Source organism: Dermacentor albipictus, chromosome 1, assembly GCF_038994185.2.
Source record: "Dermacentor albipictus isolate Rhodes 1998 colony chromosome 1, USDA_Dalb.pri_finalv2, whole genome shotgun sequence".
Lineage (NCBI taxonomy): Eukaryota > Metazoa > Arthropoda > Arachnida > Ixodida > Ixodidae > Dermacentor > Dermacentor albipictus.
In genome coordinates this window covers 45,247,326-45,269,114 of record NC_091821.1, presented here as the reverse complement: position 1 = coordinate 45,269,114, position 21,789 = coordinate 45,247,326, and the positions used below count along the sequence as shown (strand labels likewise).

General features: G+C 45.0%; 1 protein-coding gene across 1 annotated transcript; it reads right to left on the bottom strand.

Annotated features, from left to right (window-relative positions):
* Nucleotides 1-460: 460 nt before the first annotated feature.
* LOC135905466 (antimicrobial peptide microplusin-like) lies at nt 461-7,049 on the bottom strand. The gene is made up of 5 exons (XM_065436424.2): nt 6,615-7,049; nt 5,977-6,038; nt 4,131-4,220; nt 3,274-3,300; nt 461-700 (listed from the first exon to the last, which is right to left on the bottom strand). Exons 1-5 carry the CDS (start codon nt 6,688-6,690, stop codon nt 623-625), a joined length of 333 nt encoding a protein of 110 aa, XP_065292496.1. The 5' UTR covers nt 6,691-7,049; the 3' UTR covers nt 461-622.
* Between the last annotated feature and the right edge of the window lie 14,740 nt (nt 7,050-21,789).

Below are 21,789 nucleotides of genomic sequence, written 5' to 3'. Positions count from 1 at the left end.
GGTCCCATAAAACCATTAATCTTAAAGAAAGAAGGAGGCGGAGTTGTTGAGATAGTTGGCGTTAAGGCATAAATCGCTCACTGAACTGTCGAAATTACAAAATGATGCGTCGTGTGTTTCACACCGTCTTATTTGTTCACGCGTGATTAAAGAAGAGCTAACGGAATACGAAAATTGAATTAGTCGCATTATCTCCTCAAAACACGACTCGTGTCACACGTCGCCTATAGCTTCTAATCCAAAGCAAATTCTGAGTGCATCTCGATTCCTCTTTTGGCTCTAATTCAGCATCCCTTGTCTCCGACTTGAAAAAGAACACTCATACGTATCCTTAGGAAGCAAGGTCTCAAAGCCACACAATAGTTGGGCATTATTCATGAAAAAGATAGCACCGATATGCAAGTAGGTGCACGGTTCCATGCCTAAGCAAATCACCTATGAAGAGTCGGCAAGGTTTCACGCAAAGGTGTCTTTATTTGACCTTATTGCGACAAGGTAAAAAAAATTTGCCATACAAGACATAAAGCTGCCTGCAGTCCCTTGGTGGTATGCCTCTGGAAGTTGTAGGAACTGTCTGCCCAACGAAGGCTCCGTTCTTGAATTTATTTAGAGTGGACCACATTCAGTGGTGGTGGTGGTGGTGCCCTGCCTCTGGATCGCAGGTGGTGGCAGCGTTGTGAATCTCGGTGATCTGAGGCTTCTGTAAAAAGAAATAAACAGGGGAGCAATGTGTAACGTTTATAATTGAGCCCGCATGCAATAATATTTCACAGCAGCAGAGAGATTTTTTCCTCTAATTTGCGCCCTTCCTGAGATTAAATGTACTTCATTCTCATGTTTCCATCTCCTAAAAACCACATATGTGAAATAACGAATTCCTTAATCACTCTTGTACATGCAAATCATTACAACACACTATACATTACGATGTGGCAATGCAACCAGCTTACAGCAGAGGGTCCAAATGATAAACTGATTCGTTCGGAAGCGCCTTTTCTCCTTGGTCGGCCACCTTCGATAACAACATGTTCCCGGTCAACTCTTACGACCTCGATTATCGCTAGAACTGCTTCGTGCGTTTGAATCCAGATGTAGTACACATGAAGCTTCGTTCAAGATAAACAACAGTTCTAGCTCCCACACATACAAGTTTGCGGAAAGGGGAGTTTGAATGGGTGTACAGTTAATATTTTAATACACATATTTATGATATCGTAGTCTGCCAGCTGTGTAAAATGACCTTACGTACAAAGTTTTGACAAAACACATCCTCCTTTTACGAGTGCTGTGCCGCTGTCCCACGCGCAGAGAATCTATATCAAGCTATTCTTTCGAATGACTCCCTTATAATGTGAACGTGGTTTCGTGGTTTTCCTTTCACGCACCCACTGTGGTGCATAAAATCTGGAAGTAACCTGTTTATTTACGAACATTTTTGCACGTTGTGTGAAGAGCTGCCGCCATACATCTTTTTTTTTTATGTAAGTCGAACACAGTATTTTCAGTGATAAAGTCGCTATTTCATTGCTGGAGAGGACATAGATTCCGAATGAATATGTAGTACTTTCTTTTCTTTCGGTTATATTACGCTAGACGATGTGGTTCGGTGCTTATTATATATTTCACCATGCGATAAGGTGTTTTCTCCACTTTTCTTTTGTCGCGCCGTTTCTGAGTTTACGTATTGGCTGCGCATAATAATCGATCACTGTTTTTGTCATTACGGTGATTTCGTGTTTTAAAGACAACTGTGCACCGTCTGCTGTTCGAGTGGGCCTGCTGTAGTGAATGTGCCGTATTGCTGAGTACGGGGAACGGATTTGAGCATCTGCGAGAGGACCCTGAAGCCGCAATCCGACCGACCCTCCGACGCCGATGGCTGCGAAAAATGAGAGGATATGCCATTCTCCACGTGGACGCATTCCCGCAACTGCGGGAAAAGCACTTCGAGAACCACTTCCAGCGTGTATCGCCTTTTCCCTTGCGCTAAATAGTACACATGATGAATGCCTGCCTACTGACCCGCCTATCGTTGTGCCATATCGGCAGCAAGGTGGTGCGTGTACCTAAGAACTACAGGGAAAGCTGCGGCTTTACTCAAAGCTGACTTTCTCTTTCCGTTTCTTCTTTTCTTCGAAGCAGAGGAGTAGTAGGCACCTCGAAAAGGCACACACACCTCCTTACACAAGATGCAGCTTTCAAAACAAAATTTCAAGGGAAAGGAACCGGCTTCCTCTAGCGTTCCAAAAAATAACAATCATAACAAATACAAACTTTTGCAAGATTATGTGGCATTGCAGTATCATTAAACACACAAACGATCAAAACTGTCAGACTTCTCCACCAATGAGAATCATGCCTACATGACGTAATGCGCCCGCCGATTCAGTACTTGTTACACACGCTGCTCACGTGACCTCTCCTCCGCCGGTGGTGCCACCGTATCTTATTGCGACCCTCTCAGATTTCCCACTTTTTAATGCCGTTGTGAATCACAATATCGGCTCGTAAAGAGATTCGAGTATAGCTTTGCAAAATGTTAGTTACATATCTTTATATACTTGCTTAAAGCAACTTGATTTCATTTTAAGGTTTTCCAGCAGGCCGCACTGTACGTTTTCTTGGGCCTTCCCTAAATTGAGCTTCACATTTGAAGTTTGATGTTTGAAGCTTGACATGTTTGGCATGCTTCACGTAGTGCTAATCTTTCTGAGTTTATTTATTTCACAACTTCTTACCTTCTTCAGTAAATAGTTGAAGCTAATCACTCTATTCAGGCAAAGTTTTAGTTTCGTATGTTTCCTTTTTGTCACGTTTCCTTCAACAGCGTCATTTATCTTTCTCATGGCTTGAATTCTCATTCAGCACAATAAAGTTGCCTGCGACTCCTCTACATAACTGAAACCATAAGTCGTCAGCTGCAGGAAATTAATTTCACGGTTGCCTTTCCGAAAGTAAATAACTTTGTGGTGGTGGTGGTGGTGAATTGTAGCAACAGGCGGGTTTAGCCTGGCGAACATAAATAACTTTCATTTCAAATTGCAGTATTTTAAACGGAATGTCAATAGAGTAGACATATTTTTTTTTTATTTTTCATTTACTTTAACTTCCATTTTAGTCCATTTCCGTCTTTATTAGGGATCACTCCTGGCAAAGAAAGCAACTGTAGTAAATATACAGGGACGCTCTTGTCACTGGCTACCACCCCTTAGAAGATGTTAGAACAAGTGATTTCATCAATTATAACGTCCACGTTGTGGCAGATTGACTTACCGTGAAGTGGTTGGCCATGGCGGCTTCCTGTTAAAGCAAAGTAGACGAAAATTTCATGAGTTTTCCAAGGTATTACGCACATTTTTTCCATTATTACCCCCCTTTGTTTACTACAAAATGCGGTGGTATCTGTTTTTGTATTTAATGTAAAGTAAAAATTTTCACGACTATCTTTTGTTGTTAACCAATTATAGAAGTAAATTAAGAACGTAATCATTTCATTGTCATTCAAAATTTATTGATACTAAACAATAAAGCTGGCACTAGTATCATTTATTTCAATTATTTCTGCTGCGCAAGGTCAGGATTTCTACTGCCTTTCTTTTACAGCAGTGTCCCGAAACACAACTCAAATGCCTTGCCTCCACATTCATTAAATTTTGCTTAACGCGAGCCACAATTGTGATAAGGCTGCACTGTTACATAATGTAGAGTCTCTTTTTGTTTCAAGCTTTCCTGATTCCCACGTTTGTATTACCTAAATGGCTAAGTTCAGTATCCGGCATTCAGAACAAGCTGTTGATGAGAAGAGAAATACAAATTCTGTTAACACAGCTACTCGGTACTCGGGCCAGTTTGTGTTCGCAAAAGTGCAGAACCCTCCCCCCCCGTGCATGCCGTATTTGGTATAGTCGTGATAGCCGTTTTCATAATATTTCGAATAGTGTCCTCTTCTATGATCGTCTTCGAAACGCTCCCGAAGAACATGATATTTTATACGTTGTAGGCCACAAACTGCAGCACTATATTACGTCGACGCCTTACTGGCGAGTTCGCATGAAGACGTAAATTATACCTTACTGCACGAGTGTATATCGTGTGTATTAAAAGCTCCCAGAAAGGAAACAAGAACTCACCAGGTCGTTTCCGACGCAGAGCTTCCGGATCACGCAGCTCCAGTCCTGGCAGCCGAGAGTCTTCAACGCCTTGTCAAAACTTTGGTTCGCCTGCATTATATGGCCAGGGAAAGTTAAACTGAATTAGTTTGACACAAAAATTACTCGCGCTTCATTCAATGTATATCAAATTGGAACACAAAGCAGCTCGTACGCAAGAATGGCTCGTAATAAAAGGCACTGGCTAACAGTGGCAACGAACTAAACCAGCACACAACCAAACCGAATTTGGGCTAACAGTTGCTAAGCACACTACCTTAGTGGATCTACGAAACTGACAATGACCGACTTGGTGCAAGATGTGTGCGTTTTGACCGACGCAAAATTGACCCAATTGGTATATAGATTCCTGTTACTGAAACATATAGGTGTGCAAACATGGACGCATGAAACAACGAAAAGTGTTTTGTTGTGTTTTGTGGCGTTTAATGCTGTTGTCATTTTCGTTCCTTCTTGTGTTCTTGTTGCAAGCTTACTTTGTAAGATGTGTCCGTTTACAGAGGCATACTCCTCACTGCTCGCAATTGTGCAGTCGCATCCGGAAATTCGGACAACATTTGATTCGAAGTGTCTTGTAAATCGCCTCCACGTAAAAAAAGCAGCAGATGTGGAGTCATTTTATATCAATCTCAGGCAGAAGTTTTTGCTACTGAGATTTTTCTTTCCTTGCAATATCGCCAGTAAGAAATGCTACGGGAGAACAGAGGCCATGAAATGGTGTGTCGTTTCTGTTCCCCAATCGATTGAATTCAACACCGTGGTTGACGTTTTGAAACACTGATGCAGGAAACTACTTTCTGCCAGAATGCCGTCCTAGGAAAGGGTTTTCTTGCATCCTATTAAGAATGTTTCTAATGCACCTCATTATGCAAACTGGAAACAAAATGAGTATATTTCTCTTAAGTTATTTATTTATCTATTTATTTATTTATTTATTTATTTATTTATTTATTTATTTATTTATTTATTTACAAATACTGCTGTCTCAAAAGTGAGACATAGCAGGAGTGGGTAAGTACATCAAGATAACATACAATCAACATGTCACATGTAAACGAACTTCGTCTACAAAACGCTCAAGTGGCAATTCTCAGAGATTAGTATGTAGCGTGTTCCACAATTCAATGGTAAATGGCAAGAAAGAAAATTTGAAGCTATCTAAGTGAGCTCGAAAGGGAACAATATTCAAGGGATTGGCTCTTCGCGTTACACGTGCCGAGGAGCCAACAAATGTCACAGGTACGTCGAGAATGAAAGAAGCATGTACAATTTTGTGCAACATTATAATCCTTTCACACGTGCGCCTATGTGCCAATGGCTCAAGCGATAATGAAAGCGATAATGAAAAAAAACAGAAAGATTGAACAAAGGCCACCCACTTAGTTTTATATTAAATGAATCATGTTTTCAGGCCTTTGGAAAGAAAGGAAAGTATGCCTAGTCTAGCAGCAATAAGTCGAAGTGAACACCGCGGCTGTAAGAGGCGTGTTCAGCCGCTGTGTGCACTGTGACTGTAAATAAACAAGCGGAGAAAGAGGAACAGGAGAGGGCTGTGAAGAGGAGATGGTTCGGCACTTATTTACAGCTTACTGTGAGCGCTTGTAGGCTAATAATTTATAGAACCTGCAGCGAAGCATCATTATGCCATGTGCCTTCCCGGTGCTCCATTTTTTCAATGCCTTTCCGTTGTCTTAAACTCTCGCCGAACGCTCAGGAACCGTAATTAACGCCTCAGAACACGGAACGAGGCCTAACTAACACACCAGCGCACTCTCGAGTCACAATCACCGATATATAAAGCTCTTACCTCCGCAGAGATGTGAAGCCCAATACACTGCAGTTCATTCTTGAGCTGCTCGTCTTGTTTTTCTGCGCAGAAGAAAAACATGCACTGTGGTCCGGGACGTAGACAATAAAAAAATTATCAGGACCCGGCACGTTGATTTGAACGGCACACAGCACGCGTCACTTTTACAAGTCTCGTTTTATACGTCAGCCATGGCAGTTCATCATGCATCACGGGAAGTATGGCAGGTCAAAGAAGGCGGTCAAGAATAGGTGAAGTAGAGAGCGGCAAGCCATTAGAAACTAGAATGAAGAAACACTGAGCCTAATGGCTTCAACAGTACAACAGTGCGTTTCTTTTGAAATACGACATTCACTTTCATAAGCACTACAGCAGGCCTTTGGATTTACAATTGAGCGGCGTAAGTATACCCCGGCCCACTTTCGAAAGATTACCAACCTGAACGTTCTTTCAAAGAAGCTGATTTCTCAGTCATTAAAAAAGGACACTTCAGCATGTTTGTATGCAGCGAGGTAATCTTCCAACGCGTTATAAAGCATGCAGCGATCAGACACTGAGCCCTAATGACAAGTCACGTGGCTAGGATCCATCCGCACCTTCGCGCATACACTCTATATAACCACACCCAGTATACTCACTGCAGAGCTCCAGATGGTGAGCAAAGCTCACAGCGACGACCGTGGCGAGCAGGACACAGACCAGAAACGCCTTCATGGTGACTCTCTGGCTCTTCACGATACGAGCACAGCCGAATGAGAAAGCTCAAATGAAGCTAGTGGTGTGTACCGGCGATCCGCGCACCTTTTTATACCGGTATAAGAACGTTGCCCTCGTTTGGCAACAACCCAGGCCTGTCGCCAGCTGCAGAAGCTCCAGACAGACGTCGCCCGCGCAAGAAAAAAAACATTAATGCACAAAAACGGAGCTCCTTCGGCTCTATTGGTCAGACATGGCGTCAGGCATAAGTTGTACGTGTGATGCCTGATGGTGCCAACAACTACCTTCCGCTCTTATTGACGTATCCGCGTATGAACCAGCACGCGCCGCATCTGAAAACTGCCGCCGCACGTGAGGGAATCAAGGACACGAATCGCTCGCCACCAAAGACGCGCGCCGTTTCCCACTGTCTGCAATGTCGGTTGCGCGACGCCGTGAAATAAACCTCGCGTCGTTCCTTCCTCTTTGTAGGACGCGCTGCGTCTGCGTGGCGAACTTTGTTGGTTCGCTGAGCGCCGCGTTATACGCATTGGAGCGTAACTTTGATGGCGCGTTAATTTTATTTCCTTCGCTAAGCTTGCTGTGCCGTTTCTTCCCCCTTCTTAGAAGCTTACTTCAATGTGTGCGCGCACTCCACGTGTCGCAGGCCGATCGATGCTGCGCAATGTTTCTTTCGCGTCTGTGGCTTTCGCGGTCCTCTGCTTAACATCAGCGCGCAAAGAACGATCTGTGCTTGCCAGCATTAAACTTTTCATGATATGTGACTGGCGCTTTAGAAACAGCAACGCAATATTAGTAGTTGCGCCTGTGTGACTGCAGTTTTCTTTCACCGCTTGCACCTTTTTTTTTTTTTGCCGTACTATTCACGTCAACACGGTCGCATTTGTTGATTACACACCTTAGTGATGACTGTGCTGCACAACACAGCGCTTTCCTGTTTTTGACAGCGTATAAATAGCGGTATAAAAGCACGTTTAAGTTCACTGTGTTATATTTCGATCACAATATAACAGTCATAACTGTAGTGCGCGATTTCGACCAGTGAAATGTTAAATAATATTCAAATATTGAGAAATCCCGTGCCTTAAATATAATGTTTCGCTCTATTTTTCCGCTGTATTCTCAGAGCTGGAAAGGAAGATTAGGAGTGCCTAAGAAAACTCGAAAAAGGATAAAAAGGTTGATTTCTTTATGTATGCAAACATGCAACGCTATTGGTACAGTTCTTCAAGTGCACAACTTTCGATGTCGCAAGTTAACGGTCAATGAGATTTGAGGCGTTATGACGGCATAATTTTTCGCCATCAACACTATAGGTATCCGCTTAGGTATCCGCTTAACTTTCTCACTGATTACCTTCAAATGTAATACTGAAAGTGAATACGCTACGCTAAGCGAAGAAAAAAAATCGTGGAGATTCAACTCATATGTAGAAATCTCTGTGACGCGAATCTTTCGTGACACGCTTGATCAAATGGTTATAAATTTTCCCATTTCATTTTTGCGACTCACCTCACCTCGCGTTGGTTTCAAATTGGGCGCGGGAAAACAAGGTCAAAAATTAGGCACCAAAAATTATTCTTCGTTATTTTTATTTTTTGAACAACGGGCACATTGGCACATCCAAGCGGAGGCCGTCCATTAAACTGGATGGAGCTTTTCTTAAGCATAAAGATCATATAAAATTACTTGGCATTAAACACTACCTGGCATTAAAGCAAAAGCTGAGATGTTGGTTGTTCGTCTGTTAAATTTTATTCGCTCGCATTACACCCGAGATACCGCTCTAATCCGCCGCTAATATCGACAGGTCCTCCTGCTTGCAGTTGCATATGCATCTCCCGTCTGGTGGCCCCCATTTCCGAATGTGCACCTCACCTCTCGTGTGTTCGCAGGCGCAGCGCTCCATTTTGTATTGCGATGACTGGCGCATACACCACACGACGCGGACTTCGGCGCTTCATATTTTGTCCAACTGCTCCCCTCTCACCGTGGAGTTAGACTGGCTAGCCGCGGAATTCTCGCTCTTCACTCTTCGCCAAGTCATCCACTACGGTCCCGATATCTTGTTTCTCAATCTGATTGACTTCTCCTGCCACCCGTGGCGTGACCACATCTGTAAAAAAAGTTCCGCTTCCTGTTCACGCGTTTGATTCCCGCTCAGGTCGGGCAGATATCCTGTGTATACCCGCGTACAACGTTTACGGCGCCTTTACCAGCGCAGCGGCGGCGGGGGCGGCCTTTGTCGCGTTTCATCACCGCGGTCGCCTACACTGTGTACAGAAGTTTAAAGTGGTCAACGCAACTAGCGCTTATAGCGCCGAAGTGATCGCCTTTGCTGTGGCGCTCACTTAGATGAACACCTTACACTGCATGGTCGCCGTGCATCTGTAGACCGACTGCTTGTCCCTGCAAATTGTGTTGTCTCTTTCGCGCCTTCGAGTAACGGATGCACGCATTCGCTCCATCAAGCTCATGCTCTACTCTCACGCGATAAAAGGGCTCCGTGTTCACCTGTTTGATGCTCCGGGACATCGGGGCGTGGTGGGAAATGAACTCACCGACACGGCTGCCTCATCCACGAGCACTAATGGGGCGTTAATTGCGAGAAACTAGACTTTCCATTAAGTCCATCCGCACGTGGTTTCATAGGATCGCGCAAAACCATTGGCACCAATACTGGCAGGCGCAAGGCGAGCACACTAGTTTATATAAGGTGAGGAGTGTCCACAATATACCTCGCTGGTGTCATCCCAGTCGGCTTCTCGGCCACCTCTTTACAGGTCCCGGCCACCTTCCATAATACTTTCACCGTTTTAATCTGCGCGATACAAACCTGTGGGCGTGTGGAGCGGTGTGTGAGGATGAGACGCATTATTTCACCTCATGTACGCGCACTGTGCCCATTGTTGCCCAATTGCGTGACGTCTCACACATCACTGACATTTCACCGGCCAACTATCCGGTACTTCTTGACAAGACTCGTACGCGGGCTATGCTTTCGCAGCTGGTACACCAAATTATAGTCTCGGTCACGCTCACTTCTAGCACTTCTTCGTTTCCTGACGCCTACTGACGCTCATTCCTCTTTTTCTTCCTGCTCTTCTCAATGACTTTTCCTCTTCCTGGCCTATACCCTGTCTTTTCTCATCACTTTCATTTTCTTTCATTTTGCTTTCGCATGTCTGTTATCTGCCATTTGCACTGATTAAGCCAACCACAGGGTGGTCTGGCCCGTGCCAGATGGCTCTAACTGCATACTTCATTTTCATTGTCTCCTTCCCCTATCCTTGCTTTCTTCATTTTCGGGCTAACGCCTTTTTGCTCTATGCTAATCTATTAGCCTGCTCGCAACGTACAGCGTCCTGGAAGGACTGCGTTGTCTGCCCTTCCCGTGTCCTGGCTATTCAGCTGCTTTAGGGTTACCTCATGGCGGGCCAAGAATGCATTCATCTCACCTGGGGCCGTATTCTGTAACGGTTCACTTTGGAACCGGTTCGCTCTCACTGACGCCATTGGTCGGCGCTTCGTTATCGTCATCCGTGGTCGACGTGACAACAAATTGTGTTGTCGCCACACAGGTTGTCAATCATCTGAAAAGGAACCCGTCGTCTGCTACGAGAGCAACCGCGGAGACGTGGTTCGCTCCAAGGTCGCGCGCGGTGGCGAGCATGAACTTGAGGGTTGCTAGGGCAACCGTGGTCATTTGCTAGCCTCACGCTGGCCGGCGCGACGAGAGGGACGCTGATAGAGGCTTCTGTGGTTGTGTTGCTGGCCAGCGTTGGCCCAATACGACGACGTGACCAGAGGCAGCGCCGCGACGCGTACGACACGAGCGAAGGCAAGTTCCGAAGGCATTTTAGACGCCCCAAAAACAGAATGCGATGGATTTGCGACGAGCTAAAATATTGCGGACTGCAAGATTTAGTAGCGTGGACACTGCGAAATAAGTGCTGTGCGTGCTACGGTTGTTGTTGTTGTTGTTGTTGTTGTTGTTGTTGTTGTTGTTGTTACGGGTTGTTTTTAGTAATGCGTCTGCAATGTCGAAGCTATTAGGATGTCGCAACCACCAGTCAGTCGCATCATTATCGCTGTCACTAGGGTCATTACGTTAGAGGGAAAAGAAAAAGGGGTGTGAGATTTCTCTGCACGCTGCAGGAGAAAGCCGCAGTCAAGAACGCTTCCTTGACCGCGGCAAGATTCTCGAAGTTGTGGGATGTTTGGACGGAACTCTCATCGCAATCGTCCACCCTAGGAAGCTCAGCCACGGCTAAACGAAATCCTATTAGAGCCGCGGCCTGCATACAGAGAATTGCTTTGATTGCTTAATGTATGGCGCACCACCTAGCGACAAAAATTAAAGCAAGCAGATAAAATCAAAACGCTAGCTGTCTGCGTCGGAAGCTCAATTATTACTGGAAATTAATTGTGCACGTGTTGTACATAAACCAATATTTTTCTACCGAACTAGCAAGAACCTTCAATTACTCTATCGTCCCCAAAGTACAAACAAAAATGATGACTTGACCTTGCGACAGAACACCGCTCGTTCTTTGGTCTCCCTCGCGCCGCGACATTCCACTCTTTCTCCGAGTGACGTCACCTTGACGTAGCAGCCAGACCGAACCGGTTCCAAAGCGAACCGTTACAGAATACGGCCCCTGGGTGAATCATACGGATGTTTTCTCTTGAGGCAGTTCGCTCCGCCCTATAATCACCTTGTAATAAATTGACAGAGTCGTGATAGCAGCGGATCGCTGCCGTTTAATTGTATTGTAACAAGATAATGCAGCCCGATACCTGGTACCTTTGCACTGAGCTTATCCTGGTTTTCTTCTTCATTTCATCAACCACTTTACCGTCATCACGCACTTAGGCTCCGAATCCGGCTTTTCTTCTTTTTCTTTTTTTTTTTACTCTAATTGGTGCGCTTTGTTAAATTTCCCTTGGTTGTCGGTACTGACAATCCCTTTTCATTTATTTTATGATCGGCTTTTAATGCCCGTTATACCTTCATGGTGGTGCGGGCTTACCCCAACATTTCTTTTTGCTTTTGCGATGGGCGACAAAACTGAGCACTCATGCAACGCAATGTGACACACGCGGCGATCATCTCAAAAAGACAGCTGGCGTTGGCCCGACAGAAGCATATAAGCGCGACTGAGGCCGAATGGCTAGAGCATCGGGGTACTACATATGCTTGGAAACCGATGTTCGATCCCATTATCGGGCGCGTAAATAAACAATTTTTTTCTAGCTGGAACTATTCGGCGAGGCAGCAGCAGCACCCAGCAGCCACGGTCAGGAATTGACACAGAAGGTTCGCATAGCATGCCTTTGCTTTAAAACATTTACACCAATCATCACCAATTTGCCAGGTCGTCTAGAATTCTGCATGTCGCGCAAGTTGTGATGTCAAAAAAGCGCCTTTTGCGCAAGATCACTCGTATGCGTGCTCCCTTTGGGCCAAAACATTGCTGTTGCGGTCAATAAGGATCCTTCGCTAGAAGATATTGCTGGTGTTGTCAAGTATTCTTTAAGCAAGTTTGTTTAACAGCAGTAACATGGAAAATGGTGCACCTTGAACAACCATTTCCCCTGGTAGGAGCGTCGCAGTCGGTATAGCCATGCGTATATACTCGGCCATAAAGCTAAAATTCGAAGAAATGAAGTATTGAGGCATCTATTCGAACATTTTGCACTTGTATTGAAAGTTCAATATTCGCAGACTCCTAAATTAAAAGTCATTGGACGCGCGCCACCGAGGGACCGCACTGGAGGGTCATAAACGTCATCAGGCACCTTCGGTTTACCCCTTTTATGAGTTGAGAATTTGTCTGCCTATGGAAAAATACTTTAATTTGTTTTTGTTGTTCTTTCTTTTATTTTTTGACGTGAAACCTCTTCTACTTCGGTCAGCACAAGGTGTCGCTTGTTAATACGGCGTGTATAACGTAAGCATCTTGTACTATTATGACATACATGCTTGCAAACGGCAGCTATCCACGGGCTTCCTTTCTGTATTCTTCCTTAGAAGGAAAAAACGCTGTTACTCGATCATTCATGCGTCGTGTGCACAGATGGCGCCGTTGTCGCGCCATGCATGACGCAATCGGAGCTAAATTTAGCATTTCGCTCGATGTTCAGAGAGGCATAGCTCGGCAGCACGTTTGTCGATCCGCGCGAGAGCGGTCGCATTTGAGAAAACTCACTCAGACGTAGGTATAATCCATCAAACTCAGACCTGTGCTCATCAGCTTAAAGGTGTGGAACTCGTTGCAGAAATTGTACGGTTGCTCCACTATGGCGCCTCCGCATTCGACACGTAAGGTCCAGGAATGGCGTCGAGAGACTCTGGCAGCAAGACAGAGTTGATGCCAATTCGCGCTCCCCGTCTTTGACCACGGCGGGCCCACTGCGAATAAGGAGCGAGTACGATTGTACGATTAGGCTATACAGCCCCCACTAGCTGTATCATAACTTAAGCATGGAAGCTTTGTAATGCGCGAACAAATGTCACTTGTTTATTTAGGTACGCACTGTACCCGGGTAGTGCCTTTACACCCTCAGCAGCACGTAGAAGGCGTTTCACGCACCCCACTGCGACTCCCTCCCTGATACAGCCTACCGATTATTCGTCGCGGTGGCTTAGCGGCTATGGTGTTGCGCTGCTAAGCACGAGGTCGCGGGATCGAATCCCGGCTAAGGCGGCCGCATTCCGATGAGGGCAAAATGCAAAAACGTCTGTGTCCCGCGCATTGGGGGCAGGTTCAAGACCCTCTGGGGGTGAAAATAATCCTGTGTCCCCCTCTACGGCGTACCTCATAATCAAATCGGGCTTTTCGCACGTTCAACCCCAGAATTCACTCAACATTAAGCCTACCAAATTATTGTAGTGTTCTATATAACTACTATCCGCGAGCAAATACAGCAGAAAATAATTGAGTCTTTCGAAACCGGTATGTTTAGCAGATGGATACTGATTACAAATTGAGTAGAAATGCGGGTCATGGTTGTTATTTTAAGGTGAATAGCTTTCTTTGGCTCTTTCGCCCGCATTCATGATATAGGTGGTTGGTGGTAGTGGTCGAACTTTAACCGCACCGCCGATACAAAAATCACTAACATTGACATACATCGGCGATTGTTTCTGCACATTTTTTTATTCTCGACGTTCATGTTTCTTTCGCTTAATACCGTTTTTTTTTTACTTTAACCTTCTTAACATCTGGTGTCAAAACCATAGGCCTATACTTGCAGCCACGTATTAATTATAGATAACGCAACATGTAATTAATATAGATAAAATAATGAGAAATGTTAATCACATGTTGTAGAACAAAATAAATTACTTTTTATACACTAGCCCTGTGGATGTAGCACTTCAGTTGATCAAGCGATATTTTATTCGACTTTAGGAGGTCGGATTCCATCCAGCAAAAGCAGACGAACTTTTCAGTCGAACGAAGGGCAGTAAAATTCAACTCGTGTGGGTGAGTGATTTATTCTTATGACATTGAAAATTTTCGAAACTGTTGTGTCGCCGACTTCCCCACAAGCAATACATTGTCCAATCGAGCAAAGGACCGACCACTTGAGGTAACATGAAAAAACAAACAAGGCAACGGTCTGGCAATAAAGCACATTTTGTAAACATGCTTAAACAACAACAGTCAATATAGAAAGAGAAAAACATCGCACAAATGAATCTATAACCCACACAGAATGCTGCGACATAAGAATAACACACAAGGACATCCAAACTGTTAATACATTCCTACAATGTCATTTTCACTAAAGAAGGTCAATAAAGCTTCCAGAGCTGATCGCTGCAATTATGCGTTATCTCATGGCCCGAGTAACGTTTCTATGCTAAAAAGACGATTATCAAGGATCATCATTGCTGCGAGCATTATGTAGGATTGGCTTTCCTTCTCAATTTCCTTCTCATGATTAGGGCTCCATGTGAGTAAATTGACGTAGATAAGCTTACTCTAGCACATGCTCTAGAGGCTGACTGGGAATCATGAATTCTGGTTCCCTTGCCAGGCTATTGAACGTTACCTTTTTCTTCTGAATATTAAGCATCAATCCCACCTTACACTTTCTCAATTAAAATCCTCAATCATTTGTTGCAATTCATTCCAAGTCAATAAACCCACTGGTCAATAAACCCACGCATGCTGCCTGAAGGCATTATTGACCAGTTGCCTTCACCCATAAAGATCACGTACTTATGATGCCTGCGGTAGAAAGGATGCTCCACATCCGCCGCCAAGGTTTGTGAGTGATGGCTCTGGCCAGCACTCCCAGGGTTCTAGTAGGAAACATAAATACCCAAGAAAGTGGATGGGCAAACGGCGTCGGGGTAGCTCAATTGGTAGAGCATCGCATGCGTAAGGCGAAGATGTGAGATTGTTTCCCACCTGCGGCGAATTTCCATTAATTTATCGTTTCTTTAATTCATTTAGTAACTACAAGTAATTTCCCGTATGGTGTACTTGGCGTCAACGTTTGTTGGCTTCGTTGGATATATATATATATATATATATATATATATATATATATATATATATATATATATATATATATATATATATATATATATATATATATATATATATATATATATATATATATATGTGTGTGTGTGTGTGTGTGTGTGTGTGTGTGTGTGTGTGTGTGTGTGTGTGTGTGTGTGTGTGTGTGTTCATGTATTATTCGCACCATTCATGAGGTGCGTCTAATTATCGTACAGCATGACTCTTGTTGTTCGAGCAGTCCACATGATTTTCGTATCAATTGTGGTACGTTATTTTATTCGCCATTTTTTTTTTGAAATTTCATCGTATTAACGTCCCACTTCATATCGCAGACCAGATTGCCGTCCATCGTACATATATATTTGCCGACACCGTAGGCCCCAGCATGAGTAAAACCGTGAGCACAGACACTACGTCTCCTCGACTTCGTGCTGAATTGAAGCTAATGAGCAATATAATCGAAGGCTAAGGCTAACAACACGGAAGGTGACAGCGAATTGTACAACATCAAGAAGTTTTGATAATTAGAAACGTTTAGGCGTTTTTTCGTTGTTTCATCTCGCATGGAAAATTATAGCCTCAAAAGCGTCCGGAAAGATAATTATCTGCACACCTATGATCGATAAGAAGCTCAAACTAGGGAGCAAAAAATATATAGAAGTGCTCAAAACACATCAATGACAAGCTTGACGATTGACAGGGAGAGACACTACACTTCTATTTGCTACCACCCAATAGAGTGTCATAATGTGTTGGAAAATCGGGCTATTGCACGCATAAAGCAACTCAGCCTATAAGACATTAAACAGAAGTTCGCAGCCCCGCAATAATGTTTCTGCCTTTCACAGCAGCGATAAAAATCAGAGCGCGCCACAAAGATATAAGCACGCACCATCCTCGGCTATCAGTGGTGGTCTCTGGACAATCGGTGGCCACGGCGCGTTCCAACACTTACCCGCGTAAGCTAGAGCGGCGCAGGTAGACATAATTATGTTCGCAAGGCCCGCATATCGTGTAAATTTCTTATGAGATTGGTAGCTGAATGGCTGTTTAGGTTTTGTGAATCGACTGAAGCGTACTATTGGCGTAAGTACTGAAGTTCGTACCTGTACTATCATTACACACACGCCTTTTTTCGACTAGAGCACTCGTCTTTGCAGTGGCGGGCATCGCAAGCTTGCTGATCTTACGAACAGTTTTAGCTTTGTCAATGCGCTTTTTTTTCGTAACATTTTTTTCTTAGCGCGAAATTTGTTCATAAGATCGCTTAGTGAATTCCACCCCAGGCAGGGGCGCAGCCAGGGGTGGAATTATGGCCAGGGGTGGAACCAAGGGGGCTTATGGAGCATCACCTGCCCCCCTCCCCCGAAATTGTTTTGTGCTGTCATGCACCGCCGACCAAACCAACCTCCGGCGCCTCAAATCATCCTGGGTTTTATCTAGAACGTCGTTTTCACGCTCGAAAAGACATTTTACCGTGAACATTGTGAACTCGGGCTGGATATAAGTGTTCAATCTGTGCTGTAACATCACAGCTATGCTCTGGACAACCGATACGGTTTGTCCCTGTCTTGGCAAGGGCATCTAAAACACTCCAGAAAAGGTCCCCAAAGGCTTCTTTTTTTTTTATTCTTGCACAGCGGTCTCTTCTGTGCCTTTCATGCAGCTAAACAATTTCTTTGAAGGACAAACAAGGCTGCCAGTCACAAACTCCCGTCCAATCACAAGCATTGCTTCAGGAGGTAGAGAGTCTTGTGAAGCCATTGTATCCCTTTTGCACTCCATGCAGAAGGCCGCTTTCATCATTTTAGGTGCCACACATCCAGCTAAATAGTACAATGCTGCCTTTTCTGGACTAGAAACACTGTACACGTGATCTTCAAATGGGGCTGACAGTACCCTCGGAGGTAATGATGTGAGCCGCCGGAAGACTTCATCTTTAACCTTCCTTTGTTTGTGCAAGTGCTTCACGGCGCTTCTCTCCAAGGCTCTCAAATGTGCTGAGCAGAATCTTTTCATCCCCTGCTTTACAGCTCCCTTTTGTAGGAAGCTTAACGGGCGTGTAAAGGGACAGAAGTCTGAAGAGCTGGCCGAATTTGGTGACGGTTGGATGGTCTTCATCTCCTCCGAAGGACCTGACAAGCCCGAAGAACCGCTGCAAGGCAAGAAATTTAAAAAATTAAATTATGGGGTTTTACGTGCCAAAACCACTTTCTGATTATGAGGCATGCCGTAGTGGAGGACTCCGGAAATTTCTACCACCTGGGGCTCTTTAACGTGCACCTAAATCTAAGCACACGGGTGTTTTCGCATTTCGCCCCCATCGAAATGCGGCCGCCGTGGCCGGGATTCGATCCCGCGACCTCGCGCTCAGCAGCCTAACACCATAGCCACTGAGCAACCGCGGCGGGTCAAGAAATTGGAGCTTAACAGCTGTAATTATAAGGAGTTGAAGGGGAAACTGAACGGAAGGCGTACGGTTACCTCGAGTGGCTCCTGGTTCAGGCTTGCTGTCAGAATGTAGCCAACACCTTCGTTGAAGAGAAACTCAACAAGTGACAGCAAAGGCATCAGCATTACACGCAGGGACTCTATAGACTGCCTAGATGTGAACAGCTTGACATTAGGAATAGATTCTGCCTCGTTCATCATTGTCAAAAAGTCCTCTAGAAACTGAAAACATACAAATAGATATAGCAAACAGTTTACGAGAAAATGGGTGAATCCATTGAGTTTCATATTAATGAGTGCAAAGTTTTAAATAATAAAGTCTGTTTATTCAGAATAAAAAGGCAACATATAACAATTTTCGTACCTTAATTTTTTTAGATCCCTTTCGTATCCCAGCTGTAGCAACCTTAGAGTTCAGAATGTCGAAGAGATCATTTAGGAGCATTGTGAACTGTTCCGTTCCAGAACTGCCGGCGAAGCCTGGAGCCTTCATTTGTCAGTATACCTTCAGTCCAACCGACACACTTCAGCTGAAGAGCTGCATGCAAAAAAATGAGTAAAAAATTTCTCAAGTTTCAAAAAAATATATGGCAAATTAGTTTTGAGAAGGCCTGTATGCAGACAAGCACAGTGGCCATGTAATGTATAAGCGTGCAGTTTTATGGTATCAACCGCTTATAGCGTTTATAATCACAATGACTAAATAACCAGAATCTCTACCTGAGTCTCTCGACGAACGTTCATGGTCTGCAGCTTCTGTATCTTGACGTGATGCTCAGTCAACTTAGGTACCACTTTTATAGCTACTTTCTTTTCAGCCTAAAAAAGGCGTTCATAGTGCTGGAAATTTTCTTGGTATTCACCTATCTGCAACAAATTATTGTACACTATTCCACCATACACAGTAATTAAAAACAGGTCAAGTGAGCGTCTGCAAGAGGCAGGCATATCCGAGGAGTAATTTAACTTACCTAATAATAATAATAATATTTGGGGTTTTACGTGCCAAAACAACTTTCTGATTATGAGGCACGCCGTAGTGGAGGACTCCAGAAATTTTGACCACCTGGGGTTCTTTAACGTGCACCTAAATCTAAGCACACGGGTGTTTTCGCATTTCGCCCCCATCGAAATGCGGCCGCCGTGGCCGGGATTTGATCCCGCGACCTCGTGCTCAGCAGCCCAACACCATAGCCACTGAGCAATTTAACTTACCTGGTCATACTTGTGCTTCGTCATATGATTCCGGATAGATTTCACAATATGTGACATGTCACATATAAAGTGGAGGATTGTGCTATCTAGAAGGCAGGGATGTTCGATCTTGCACTGTGGGTGCTCCACCTTTCCGCTGATTCCAAGGTGCATCCACATCGATTTGTTATTGCCGGCACCATCGCTGATCATTGCCAGCACGCGAGCACCATGTTCATGCAATTGCAGCACTGAGCTGATTACTATTTTTGCCAAGACCCATCCTGGCGCTGCAGCCTTAGCTGCAAAAGTTGCTACTGGCTGGACCGATGCAGCAAACATTGGGTTGAACATTACGGCCAGTGCATGGTCTGCAAGTTAATCCATGTCAACTTGAGTAATATCCCCCTAGTCTACAAAGCCGTCAAATTTATAGGACAACCTGTTAAACTCGATTCCTTCCCTGAGTTTCACTTCATCTATGATTGGACACCCATATGTGTAATGTTCTAGCTTGCCTGACATATGCAGTTTAATGCTACCAAGGGTAAATTTGTTTAGGCCGTAGCCACACGGAAGACCCTTCAACAGCTGCGCAATTAAGAGGGCTGGCACTTGGCAGGGGCAAAATCTTCCTGTCAGATAGAGTTCTGTAACACTTTGGGCTTGTCAGCCTCAGGAGCAGACAGATCATAAGCCAATCCCAAGCGTATCGGTGCCCACGTGGCGACTTGGCCGCTTGTTGCATGACGGTCGCCTGTATGGCCATCTTTTCTGCTTCTGGCAGGTCTTGCGTCACTTCGCTGAGGGTCGTTGAAACCTCTTTCTTCAGTTTTTCACTAAGTTGGCTAATTTCTTCTTTCACTCCCGAGCTGCAGCGGCATGATGAGCCTCTTCCTCAAAACAGGGGTTGCAAGGCGCACCTTTTGCTTGGGTTTCAGTCCACGTTTTCTTTTGACGTCCTTCATCATCTTCCCACACTTTACACAGACCCCTTTTTCTGCCTCAGTTAGAACTTTGCACAGCTTGCGGTACACAGTCCCTCCACTGCTAGAGGTGCAACCATGGCAAGCTTGCATCGTTTGTGCAACCTGCACAATTGCCTCTACGTCTCCTTGCGAAGGGATTGCCATATCCATGGGCAACGTGGGCACCAGTTTTCCGTGGGCAGATATTACGTAGTTCATGTCTTTGCAAACTACGACATTCTTCAATATTGTGTGTACCTCCCCCTCCATTCCTGCCTCGTAAAAAACAATCTCTGATCGCTGTCCATTTTCGCCTTCAACAGCTGTCGATCTCCACTATCGAGGCAACCGCAAAGAAGCGCTCTTCTCCACTAGCTCATTAACATTCAAACAGCCGATTTGCTCGTGCTCCGGTTGCTCTTGTACGGTGTCATCGGAGCGTCGCTCTGCGTGGCCCCTGCGTTTGTTGCGACACTTGCTCTCTGTTTCGGAGATGTTCGCGGTTTCCGATTTGAGGATAAGTACTGCGGGAAATTGGGAAATATGGTAGGAACTGCATCGCTCCTGAGGGACCATATTCTGCGCACGATTTCAATCACTTTTCCGTTGAGTATATGTTTATACGACTTCACAATGTCCCCTTCTTGGAAGTGGGTGTCGCACACTTTGTATGTTTTCCCCAACGCTTTGTCTGCGCGGGGTATCGCTCTCTCCTACTTTGCAAGGAGAAGCGGATCGGTCGGCGGAGAGAAGTGCCTCTTCTCTGTGTTGCGCCGGTACCCGCTGGCACATCCCGGCAGGAAACACGTTGGCATTTGGTTGCCCAGTCCTAACACATTATAACCAATATAAACCACACGCACCACCTCCTTTCTGACAGCAAAAAATAAAACATTTGTCATTCAAGATCTCCTACCGTTCAGCAGCCGACGCTACTTGCATACTTGCAGGTCCCAACGCCAACATGAGCGCCCACACCAACTACACCATACCATACGCCTAAAGCCGCTGAAGAGCAACAAGCGCACTATTCACGATAATGCACAAACACTCAAAGGGAGAAAACCAGGACCACTCGACAATAAAACGCGACGCCAATGCTCACGACTACTGCTGCGCCGGCAGCGTTGCTGCATGGCAGCGTGTCTAACGTGGCGCAAACTTCGACCACAGTGCCATCGCAGTGCCTAGGCGCAAAACGCGCCCGCTTTGGGAGGAGCAGTTTCGAAACTAAAAAAGCTTACTTCAAGGGCGTTTTGATGGCGAGCGGGCTCGTCGCGGCATCTCGCGGAGGCCGCGGAATCTACGGAGTGCATGGATTTCAATTCTGAAACATTATGCGTATAAAGTTCTCATAAACCTTTTATGCGAAAGGTGCATTGACATTTAAAAAGTCGTGGTTTAGATTTTCAATTCCGGAACTTTGTGGGTTTAAAGCTTATAAACATTTGACGCCAAAGGCGCATTACCTTTTCTAATGTCGTACATCGGACCATACAACGAGACAAGCCATATCAACGCACTATGAGACAAGTCGACAAAGCACGCAGAGAGGTCCATGTATGAGACGAAGTATTGCAGTGGTTTATTTGTGCCATCATGTCACAGAAAACCAACATTTTTTCCACCTGCGCCATACCATCCATGTCAAGACACTAAAGCCAGCAAAGGTAACTACGTTCTTATTTATTTTTCTATTTTAACATTCACTCGCGAGGACACATTGAGCCTCTTCAATGTTCTTGTTCTCGCTACCCGCAGGCCGCCAGAGCCAGCCGGAGTGCATGCATTTTTCTCATGTTGCCCGATCTCCGCACAGCGAACTTCGGTGCGCATTCGTTTTTCTCTGGCCGAGTGGATTTTCGCCTGGCAGAGCTTTGGACGCTTTCCTGCTACCAGACGAGAAAAAGAAACAATGGTCGCTCGCCGCCATCACTGTG